The 12519-nt window shown below is 42.1% G+C and overlaps 1 protein-coding gene across 10 annotated transcripts in view; it reads left to right on the top strand.

Moving 5' to 3' along the window:
- Window positions 1-12519, top strand: part of ptprfb (protein tyrosine phosphatase receptor type Fb) — a 159618-nt gene that overhangs the window by 58231 nt on the left and 88868 nt on the right. For all 10 annotated transcript variants that reach the window (XM_025052511.1, XM_025052512.1, XM_008334621.3 and 7 more), the window contains one exon: window positions 3246-3420. In XM_025052511.1, coding sequence (XP_024908279.1) covers window positions 3321-3420 — 100 coding nt within the window. In that variant the 5' untranslated portion in view covers window positions 3246-3320. The remainder of the gene's footprint in view (window positions 1-3245; window positions 3421-12519) is intronic.

The raw sequence follows: 12519 nt of genomic DNA, 5'->3' as shown, positions 1-12519 counted from the left end.
AGGCGGCAGATGTGGTTGGCAAACAAGGCAATAGGTGTGTGTTTGGGTTGAAATCCTCACAAAAGTGTCTTTGTCTTTGGAATGTTCCATTTGGAACGCTCACCATTTGAAATTAAGTTTAATTAAAGTTGAAGTTAATATATTACAGACACATTTTCATTTCAAATAAGTGAGTGCACAGACACTGACACAGAGACGTAGACATAACCTAACATGAACAGAAGTACACACAATTCTCTTTTACCTCAGTTCTACTCCTAACTTCATACGGAATACTTTAAAATACCTCCTCTCTCAGTGGAGACCTGTAAAGTATTCCCATCAGGACAAAGTGTTCTTAATTGTACATTCCTAACTATAGTATTTTTCAAAAAAATGTCCCCACCAGAACAGCTACACCAACCATGTCTCTCTCTCTCTCTCTCACACACACACACACACACACCCTCAGTGTCTGTGATTCCTAAAGGATGTAGAGAGCGTCTCTCCTGAGACCGAGACCATTTGGGGTTTTGTCTACGACTACATTAGTTTAATAACAGTATCTCTCTCTCTCTCTCTCTCAGTGTCTGTGTTTAGATTAAATGTTGCCACAGTAGAACCCGTGTTCTGCACTAGCAGAACAGGAGATATATGATCCTGACATCCGGACAAATTGGACACGAGCCCAAGTCCTTCACCAGGAATGGCTGTAGTCTGGCTGCAGACGTCACAGCTGCAGAGTTCGCTTAAAGGAAATAAATGAAAATATTGTTTCTTTCTTTTTTTCTCTCCAAATAATATGGATATTACAATTAATGCTGATTAATTGTGAATCATAAATGATTAATGGTTTCATCTGCAGCCCACACTTCCACTCCTTTTCTTTCTGTTTTTTATTTATATTTTAATACATTCATACTGATCCCCGTCTTCCAAATTAGATCCTTTCTAACAAAAAAAAACAACAACCCAGAATTCACATGCTCTTCACAAGGGCAGACATCCACTCCTACGTCTTCTTACTGCCTTTCCCTCGCTCTCCCACACAGTGGCATACAATGTCTTCCTGTATTCTGAGCCTCTTGTTCAGATTTTGGATCACGCTGAACTATTTTCCTCTTGAAGCCCTGTCCTCCTTTCTCCCCGGCACCTTCATCACAACACCAGTACACACAGTGTTGTTCTTCTGTAGCACTTGCCGGGAAGTACCAGGCTTCACTGGAAACAGTCAGAGGTGAAATAAATAAAGAATACGCCCCACTCGGTGAATTTGTGTCTCCTGAACAGCGAACATGAAAAAAATATCTCCCTCTCTCCGGCGCCTTCCGTGAGAGATATCCATTCACAGCCGAGGGTTTGCAGCAGGACGGTTGCCAATGTTTTTTTTTCATTTCCACTCATCCCGTCCACCCACCTGTGTGAAGTGACGCCGTCCTGCCATATGTAAAATTGTCATGTCAAGACAAACTTGTTTGCCAGCACAGCTGTGAGCTGTTATTCTCCCTCACTAATGTTTAGTTTTTCTAAGGAAAGTATGAAACATTATTTGATTAATATTTACATACAAAGCTCCTCCCTCCATGTCCTGCAGGTGGTGCTATGAATGTAGTTGTAAAGCCCTATTCTGACAGAATAAACACACAACTAACCCCTTAACCAAAACAGTATGGATTGTACAGTACACAATTTCAATGAATACTGCACAGTATAGAGTACTGCATGTACTCAATGACCTATTGAAATTAACTTGCAGATTGCTTTTAGATTATTTTATGGTTTACCTTTTTAGTTAAATCATTTTTTTTCACGACAATCCAGTTACTACGGTAGCACTAACACATTTGCTAGCCTGATATCAGGCCAGTTTTTCCATAGTGAACTGTCACTTTGTATTGGAGTCGACCACTTTTCACCTCCTGTAAAGTAACTGTGTTCGGCACATTTGGTTTCTCTGTGTGTTCAAGCCTCACATTAAGATGGACTGACTGGCCACCCAGCGAGCCTCTAAGATATTCCACTGTGCGAGCGCCTTTCTTGCTCTTTTCACAAGTATCAGCATTGTTCAGTCACCGCTCCTAACTGGGCAGTGAATGTGAACAGATGAGCCGAGAAAGTCCTCCATTCCAAACCAATAGGCCTCTTGTAAACGCTTCGTGGAGAACATTGTCAAGGAGCCCTTGAAAACAAAAGCACTGAGCCACTTAAAAACTTCTAAAACTTTTCTCATTTTATCTTTTTATTCTTCTCTGTTGCTTTTACTGGTACAGTGATATATTTCTATAACAAAAGAGCGGCACCAGCTGTCACCAGCAGAACAGTGTTGGGTTAGTCATCACACACACACACACACACAGGATAACATCATAAATATTGTTGAGTGGAATTTTTGACATTCAAACTCCAGCATGTAACAAACCAAAAAGTCATTTGTTCTTGTTGTTACATGTGGACTGATTTATTTCCTGATTCATTTCAAAGACAGAGAGTCAGTTTATGTGCAGTTTATGTGGCCATTCTGTCACACTTTGGTCTCCACCCACTACTTAATGTAATGAAGCGCTGCTTTGTTCTGCCCACCTCTGTTCATTTGTGGTTCACCTGCTACGTCTTTGTTGACCAGTCATTTAATCGCGCCCCCCCCCCAACCCCCACGGCCTTATAAGTTGACTGTTTGTGTATGCGTCCATGATGTCGTTCAATGAGATCACGCCACTTTGTTGATTTGAACCCATCTGGAAGACACAGTTTCAATTTCCTAATGGGAAACATTAAGTGAGCGGTGTTCCTCAGGGAGCTTTTTAGGAGCCCCCTCTGGGTTTTAAACTGATCCTCAGTGGGGTGGGATGGGAGAGGAGGGTAGATGAGCTTACTCCTGGAGACCCGCCCCCCTCCCTTTGTTCCTGCTGTTTCACCCCCTGATTTCCCACTGTAGCATCACACTGTGAAGTGTTTCTCATCTGGGTCCTCTGATGTAGTCTTCGTGTTTCGCCGGCTCCACTTGTATTTTCCCTCTGCCCCAGGCGGGGTTTTGTTGTGGTTAGCGGTTGTCTTGTTTATCGTGACCAAAGATCCCCGATGTCAGCTGCTGTTGTTTTCGTACAAGTGTACAGAAATCCACTCTCTGGCGGTTTCCCCTTTTGCAACTTGCTTCCGACACCTCACCACTGCGTGTGTTATTATGTTCATTCAAATGTATGCAAATAAAAGGAGTGTGAATACTAATGCACTTCGCTCCTGTCTTCTTCATCTTTGTGCCCTCCCAGGTGTTAGTCTTTGATCCTGTCAGAGTGGGACGCATCTAGCAGGGGACGGAGGAGAAGGCAGTGCCAACTTGGAACATGGTGCCTAATATTAACCCGGCAGTGCCCCTGGTGCCCAGAGGGGCGTTGCTGTCCCTGCTTCTACTCAGCTGTGTGGTGATCTCCTCTGTGGCAGACAGTAAGTAGCTTCACTCAGCCGTGCAGTTATGTTTGGCCTCCATCACAATGAACCTCAAGTGTATTTTGACTGGAGGGATATTTTGGGTTTAAATTTAAAAATACAGGAAACAGACACCTGGTAGACACTGGTCCGTGTTTCTTTAAACTATTCAACCTACAGTTATTCTTTACATCAGGTAAATTGTTTTTATAAATGCATGTTTATACCTTAGAATTCTTCAGTGCATTGATCCAGTGAAGTGCCATCAGTCTTAGAGCTTGGCTTTCAATGTGAATAGCACTTCTAACCTGAAGAAGGTTCTAGAAAAAGAAATCACCTCTGGGTCTCAGGGGTAGTCAAGAGGCACTGCTCTGCCAAAGACAGGGTCGGGAATAGAATTAATGCAACACATGACCTCACCTACAGTGCTGTCACAGGGTCACTGTAATTCAATTATGTCCCAACCTCTCCCATTACCTCACCCGGCTGCGGCGACCGCCCCGTCCTCTCATGCATGGGTCCAGTAGGATCTGTTTTTCTGCAGCCTTTTGTTCTTTCTCACTCACCCCTGTGATGACGGCCGCGTCTCCTGTCATGTCTCTGAGTGGAGCACAGTCTACGTGCGAACCTGGCCACGTAGGAAAGTTTTCCTCTTCTTTATTCAAGGCACAGCGACTGTAGGGACGGAGACAGAGCTCAACCCCAGTCGAAGGGATGCAGCTGGAAATGAAAATGTAGAAACAGCAGCTGAGGAGAAAAAAAAATCATTCAGTGCAGTTGTTTTTCCTGTGTCAGAGGACAAGTTGAAAGTCTTATCCTTTTACCAGCTCCAACAAAGCAGGGACGTCTCTGCACCCATAAAAACTGCACCACCAGCACTCTGCCCTCATGTGCCTTTTACTGTATTTAGCAAAGAATATTAGTCCTTCCTCAATGTCCCCGCTCTACAAAAGACCTGTGATGAAGTTTTATCGTCAAGGAGACAAAGTAGCCTTGGTGTTTTTATTGGACAGTAGAAGACTAAGCTGATAAATTAAACAGTTACTGTTTTACTGTTTCAATGTTTTAATCATTTAAACAAACAAATGACTGTTAAACAGGAGGTTAGTGACACATCTTCCAAAGAAACTCAAATTGTATTGTGTCAACTTTAACCAAACAAGCCTGAAGTCCTGTGATAAAAATGACACTGGAGTGGAGTCAAGTCTCCCACTTGGCTTCTGCTGCCATGTTTAAATTCAAAAAATATATTTGGGTCAAAAAGCCAGTAACTTAATTGCTCTTAAAATTTTTAAAAAAATTAAAAAAATTATCGAAAGATGTAGAATGTGGCCTTTTAGTGTAAAACTTTAACAAAAGTTGTCATCAGGAACCTGACGCAGCAGGTCATAAATTCCAGTATTTTCCATTTGATAAGATGAAATTTGACAAAACAGCATCCCATATGGACAGGAAATAAAATGTGAAGTTCTCAGCCACAAAGAAAAATAAATACAGAATCAGAATCTTGTGAAGCTTGGCTTGGTTTCAAGGTTAACTTCTGGGTGTTGCTTAACGAAAGCATGATTGGAAAAGTCTTAGACCTACTATTAGCAGGGCTGTCTCTGTGTAAAGCAAACTGACATAGAATTAAAATAAAGAACGTTGGGGGGAAAAAAATAACACCTACCACTAATGGTAGGGTTGCCTGCATTTGATGTCTGTAATTTGTATGCATCCCAGTTGTGTGTACTTGATAGTTCTGCTTTGGATGTCCTGTATTACAGGGCAGACACCAGACAGACATTATGGGTGGCTTATGCCTAGCAAGTCTCTGATTACACGCCTTCAGTCTGGTGTCCTTGTCTCCCTGCTGTAACCACATATGGGGAATACGTTAGCCGACATAAAATCTTTAGGTCGTTCTTGCTGCGTCGCTTTGTTTTCCCGGCTCGGTGCGTTGACTTTTCCACGAGTGTCAAACGGACCGTCTGCCAGTCGTGATACGTACAGTACTTACAGGATTTTTTTAATGATTCTGCACCACCGATGTGGCACAAAGCGGCGCGCTAACACTACCAGCCATTCTGCGTGACACCATTCATCTTCTATTGACATCGAGTCAGCACAGAATACTGTGTGATTACTTGCAGTGCCGATCGCAGACGTCCCATCGATCCCTGGAGAGCCTAGCCTAATCATCCAGCTCTGTCTGTACACAATAGGTCGCTGGCCCACAAGGTCAGTCTGAAAGTCACACAGACCCAGCACTTAAATGGAATGGTTATCTTTTTGTAGTGCTGTCTTTGTGAGTTATGTCATTGGCTTTAATAAGCTTTTGATGTATGTTCGTCCTCCTGGGCCTCTCAAGTTATAATCTGGTTATATGGAACATTTATTTACCACCGGTGTCTTTGTTGTCCAGTCATTAGACCACTGAGAGTCGGACCACAGACATGTCATAATGAAATCAGCATAATTATTGCACACGAGTGTGTTTAAATTAATTAAAAGCATTTCAAATGTAATAAATCTATAAGACAGAGGTCATTGATTTATTTCCATATAAATCAGGCAACTGTTCATGATGGAAGTACCATGGTGGCTGCAAAGGTTTGGAAAGACTGTTTGGGGGGGGTTGGGTGGGTGGGGGGGGGGTCTACGGGGCTGCAAATTGAATTGTGTCCTTAAGTGTCCATATGGTCACTGTGTTTGAAAACTGACAGCAGCAGAAATTGATTTTTTTTTAATTAAAAGTAACCATATCCACCTCAGAGAGCCACTCGGAGAGTAATACAGTTAACAGACAGCTGTGGTCCACACACACACATCACACACACATCACACGGAGGCAGAGCCAGGGCTGAGGGGGAGATAAAGCCAAACAATAGAAAGTGTTGTTTCTGGGTGGAAGTGATTTATGAAAAAAAAAAAAAAACTAAACAAAACAAACATTAGGATTATTTTCGTGGCTGCAGAGATTCGAGTTGTTTTTCGTTATCCAGTGCAGAAGTGGTGTTAGAGCAGAGGGAGGAAAGGGTCACGGAGGGTTAATGATGTGAGATTAATAGTTAAATTAGCGAGCTCAGAGGCAGGGCCGGGGGCAGCTGCTGAAAACCCTCCGCTGTGTCCTAGATTCACAGAAGTCACAGGACAATAAGATTCGCCCGTGTCCTTCCAGAAAAGGACGGAAGGATAAAGATGTTCTAATCTGTGTTCAGAGGGATGGCTCTACTGACAGACGACTCCCAAATATATCCTCATGTGATATTCATATTACTCCAGTATTAACATAGATTTGTCAGAAGTAATTGAATTAAATAAATGTGCGTTGAGTTGTTTTCATGCCAGGAAAACCGAGGACAGTAAAAGTGTGGCAGTGCGGTCGTCTGGCGTCGCCTTGATCAACAATCAGACTCTGTAAAGATAGAGAAATTCAAGGGAGCTGCTATAAAATGTGACACAGCTGAGTAGTAGCGTATTTGAACTACACACCCAGGTGTTGTTTACTCACAGAGTATCCTCCCAGGCGCGTTTAAAGACGTTTAACACAAGTGAAAAAGCCAGAGGACATGGGAAGGCATAAAATGCAGCTGGATCTCCAGTGAGATCTCCTGTATTTCATGGATAAATGATCAACGCTAACTGAGCAGAGATGGTAAACTGTCAACAAAAAGGTGCTCGACGTTGCCTATAACACTCTGATTTTCTTCTTCTCTTCCCTCCTGGCACTAACATATTTTTTCACCATTTTTTTTAGTTTCTCTGGCGTCAAATTCCTCAAGACATTCAGGCTGTGTTGCCTGTATAAATGAGAACAATGGTGGGGGGTTTGTGGTCTCAGTGGGAGGGGCAAGGACGGGAAGGCAAATTAATGAGGTTATAAGGGTCACCAAGGGGGTGCACGGTGATGGATGATGAACTAATCCTAAAATGGAAGCTGCAGAGGAAGCTGGAAGCCATCGGGGTAGGGTTAGCTCAACATTTTCTAACGGGTTTGATAAAGTTGACACAACCCTCCCTGTCTGAGGCTAACAACTTCGTTAGCGCTCTAGAAGCAGGAGATATTTGAATTTACACCTCTACATGTCTCAGGGAGGCCACCTGCTGGTAGAAGTAGTTAGCACTCTTCTCTTACAGCAGTGGTTCCTAAACTCTTTTTGGTTTTTTGTAGATGGAGGCTTTATTTAAAAAAAATCTACAAAACTGCTGTTGGCATTGAACAAATAAAACTAGGAATTTCTCCATTATAACTGAAATTAAAATTACTTTGACTCGCAGTGAAATTTGAATTCTTAGCTCTGTCTCCCAGCGGTCCTGGGATGGTGAACCTCTCTCTGCCAAAGACTGCTGGTTTTGGTTCCAGCTGAACTTTGACCCAGAATAAGAATTAAACAGTAGGAAAAAAAAGTGCTGAATCTCAGGCTACAAAGTTAAATCTGTGGTTTTGTCATTCATGCAGCACAGCATAAAGACTTTTCCTCACTTCATATGTAATTTTACATTTTATTCATCCTCACTGTATTCCACACTTTACTGCAGTTGTTTCATTTAATGGCACACAGTGAGTCTCCAACCAGAAGACAATTATGGCTGTTTTGCACCGAGAACAGGAAGCAGTAAAACATAAACCACAGTTTGCTGTTATTTTATCGAGATGGTTTTATTTTAAAAAAACAGCATGATGTCGTATGTTTTTCTTGATACTGCGCAACAGTCTTGAGTGAGTCAAACAAAGACATCTTTGTGCAGCACGTTAGCTTCATGGAACTGCTGTTCAGACTTTCCCTCCAGGAATAAGCTGAAAGGAGCCACAGGTAGTGAGTCATTATTTGACTCAATCTGTGTTGGGAGACACTTTTATACCACAGGTAATGTAAAACCGCCCACTCCCAGACCTGTGAAAGCAGGAACACACTCATCCTCAACACCTAGGACGAAGCTATTACTACGGCTGCATGTTTTTTTAATCAAACAGTTGCTTTAAATGCCCACCAGAGGCGTTGGTCTGGCGCGAGCACGTCTGCTGATGGAGGACATTTGGCATAAATCGACAGGTTTGAGAATGATGTGGAAGGAGAGGAGGAGAGAGGGGGGTGAGAGGGGGAGGGAGAGAACCGACTTACGAGACGTCTCCTTCTTTCATAATCAGCTTGAGAAGATGAAAGCCATTACATTAATGTTGCTCTCAGTGGGAGGAGAGGAGTGAAGGATAATTGCACTTAGGGTTCCTTTTCTCCTCTACTGTCTTGAATAATTCACCAAAGGCTGGGAGTCGGGGTGGAAGACTCGTCTTTCTGATCTGTGGGGTATTTAAGGTTTGATCTGATCTTGTTCTTCTTCAGGTTTTGACACTTTGTCTTGGACCCAGTCTAAATATTAGATCTGTTATACAATTAAAATTTTGAATCTGATTAATTACAGGGTAGTTTTGGATCAATCACGATCATTGATTGTGAATAATGAACAATTGGCACCACTCTAAAAAAACTAAGAAAATTATATAGATTAATCATTAGATTAATTGATATAATTTTTATTAGAGTTGTGGTATTACTGTATATGTTTATTGTCACTTGTAGAAAACATGGTGAGTTTCTTTATTTAACAAAGTACTACTTCAAACAACCTGCAAACACACAGAGCACCAGGTACTTTCTGAGAACTATTTAAAGAACTGGTGACTTTTGGTTTGTTATACGAGGGCGTCTTTACTTGTTTATACTGTTTACCATAAAACAACAAGCAATTCAACAGCAGGGAGTAAAGAAGTCATAGCGCATCACACAACACTGTGTTAGATGAATATTTATTGGCCCTTTTTTAAAACAGATATTTTTAAACATTATCGTTAATCCTTAAACTTTAACAAGAGCAACAAAAGAAAAGCTGCTGTTCTGTTGTGTTCCTCCGTCTCTGCGTAAACACAAACGACAGTAACAATGCTCTGTGTCGTGACGCTGAAGTGCACGGAGCAAACATGAAGTTTATTAGTTAAACAAACAGCCTAAAGTGCAGTTGATTTCACTGGGGTAAATAACTGGCAGGAAGACTGGTTTATATGGAATTAATTGAAACACAAGTCACATGCTAATGGCGTGAAAAGGCGTTAATAGAAGTGTTCCATTAAAACAGGCAGTGCTGATGCCATTAGACAAATTCCCACTAAGTGGTGAAAATGATAAGCTTCAAATCCATTATTAATAAGAATGAATGCTTTTCTCTCTGCTGCGAGCGTATCGATCGCCGATACTCTACACCACACTGTTCCCCTCACGTGCACCGTGGCAGGCTGGGAAATACACTCATTTTTACTAACACACGAAGCCATTTGCATGGCTTCAGCTGCTGCCTCTGCAGGCCTGCTGTGAAACACACACCCAGAATAATGAAAGTAGAGTTGACCATAAAAAAACATTGGAACCATTCAGGCGGCTGCCTCTCTTTACATTTTAATTCACGCGCTCCACATGTACGATGTACTGCATCACATATGGTACATGACCTTGACATTAATATGTTCTTCCTGATGGTCTGTCACACCTGTCTAGTCAAATGTCTGCGCTGAACAAAAACACCTGTGGCAGTTCAGCACTTTGGGAATCCCCGTTCCGCTCTTCTCTCAGATGGCACAGTGAGGCTGGTTAATCCCCCGCTCACAGCAGTCCAAAGCCGACGGGCTTTTTTAAACATGAGACACGATAAGGTATTGTGTTCATGTACCAGAACCCACTGACTAGCACGATTCTAGATTAGAAAGAAAAAACCTTACACTTGAACCTGCTCGGTTTGATGACGAGAAATTTTTTCAAAGGGAATGTGAAAGTAGGTGGAAATCGAGCTCTCAACCTACTGCCTTGCAGGTGGGAAACCATCCACTGCCCCACTGTAGTTGCCAAATTAATTTTAGCTAATTTCTGGTTCAGCATTTTTTGATTATCTTCACAGAATGATAACTTAATACCACTAATAGAACTGGTGTTGTATAAAATATACATCACTCTGCGTCACTGGTCTAATGTTAATGTTTGTAAATTGGAAAATTCTCCTGTATTTTAATTAAATATTTCCATAACTGTTAACCTAAACACTGCAGCTAAGAGGCAGATACAGCTAACACCGAGGCGGACAACACTGGCAGCTCGTTCTCCAGTGAAAATACAGCACATCTTCACTCTTTGTATATCCAGGCAGGGGTCCTGAAGGGGGCGTATCAAAGCCTTTGAAGCGTGCATCTCAATGCTTTCAGTCTCTGCCACTGAGAAACAGATATAGTTATGTATTTTAGGGGTTTTCTTTCTTTCCATCTCACTGGTTTTACGGGACAACTACTGGGCAGTTGAGAAAATGGGACGCAATTGTTGAAATGTGTTGATTTAAAATGAAAAAAAAAATGACAAAAGTTAAATTCAATATCCAGAGGAGAGCAGTCCATGAGTGCAGTGTTTCCCAATTGTTTTTCTGCAGCGCCCCCTTTGGTTGATAGAAGCACCGTCCACCTCCTTCCATGTTCACAGACTTTGTATCAGAGCAGTTTAAACAGAGAATATGAGAATGAAAGGCAGAACTTGAACCGTCCCCACTCAGCATCTGTGCACGCACTGATGCGTGTGCGCCAAGGTCACGCTCAGATGCCGCAGTAAAGAATTTATTTCTGAGCTTAGATAAGCTGAGCCACGTCTGTGGCACAACCAGAAGTGAAATATCAAACAAATGTCAGCTGGGATGAGGAACGACGAAGGGTCACATGGTCACAGGTGAACGAATGGTTGTTTTGGATTACACTCACTGTACAATACAGCACACCTTCATTTATTTATTTACTCTGGTGTGTTGTATTTGATATTCGTTGCATATTAATTAGGGGACCAGATTACAGATAAGAATATGGACCAGGTGACCAGGTGGTTTGCACTTCTTTTAGAAAAAAACTCAGAGGAAACATCATCCATTTTCTTCTTATCAGTTTGATAAACAGTTTGTTTTACATTAATGGGAAAAGATCCAAAAGTAAACAGAAATATAACCTTTATAAAAAGACTTCTGAAAATGTCTAATATCTGATGCTTTCATTTTGCTTTTTTTAGCCCGTGAGGAGACGGTTCTCTCAGTGAATCCCTGCTGTTGTTGTAATGATCTCCCAAATCATTAGTAACAGCCAACCCTGGCTGCGTTAGAATTAATTCAGCCAAAGTAAAACCAGTTTTCAAAAATACATTTTTGAAAATTATTATTTTTATTATAAGTCTGCACAAATTAGGATTTATTTAGTAAACAGATTTAAAACCTAAATCTTTGCACAAAACATATCGATAAAATATGTTATTTTGGGATTATAGCACATGGTCAAATAAACCACTACAATTTCATATCATCGCAGTTCTTCTTTTTGCCTGTCGTTGCCCCCCTTTTTATCGTACGGTGTTAAATTTCTAGAAGATTCTTCTCTTCACGAACATAATACGTTAAGGACAATCAGCAGCCGTTTTTCCTTCCACAGCCAACAAGTGAAGTCAGGGAGGGATAAATAACACGAGGACCTGGAGAAAGTGTTCACTAATACTAACCCTAACGTTGGTGCAGTGTTATGTTAACTAGTTATTGACCCTGCACCACATCCCCTCCCAGTGTTATATTAGAAGGCATAAAAACGGTGGCAGCCGACGCTGCCTTCTCCCCAGCGTGTCGTCAGAGAGGGAAGGCTGCCATCCACTCTGTGTACATAACGTAATGATTCACCCGTTTGTTCAGCACGTCTCCACGGAGCGGCCTGTTCGTCATAACTGCGTCTTAGGTGTTTTCCACCTCCCCGTGTTAATGACTCCAGCGGCTGACAGAGATGGTAATAAGGACGGCGAGTTATGTTCCCGTAGCCAGACTCGTGTTATGCACATCTGAGCCTGTAAATAACACATAAAGAATTAAGGGTGGCACAGCCCAGCACGCCGCGAAAGGTGTGCTCGTTGCAGCGTCTTCGCGGCTTAGTCGGGGCTGTCACTGAAACACGCACGCCATTGTCGTGCTGACAATGGAGACGGGCGTGGTGTCGGCTGGAAAAACACCCCAAAGGCAAACACAGGAACCACAGTTAGAGGTGTTCTCCAAGGTAATACTCTGTGTTGACACAAACAAGATCGG

Source organism: Cynoglossus semilaevis, chromosome 20 (genome assembly GCF_000523025.1).
Source record: "Cynoglossus semilaevis isolate Cse_v1.0 chromosome 20, Cse_v1.0, whole genome shotgun sequence".
Classification (NCBI taxonomy): Eukaryota; Metazoa; Chordata; class Actinopteri; order Pleuronectiformes; family Cynoglossidae; genus Cynoglossus; species Cynoglossus semilaevis.
Note: the sequence above shows the minus strand (reverse complement) of the source record. Positions and strands in the feature narration are given on the sequence as shown.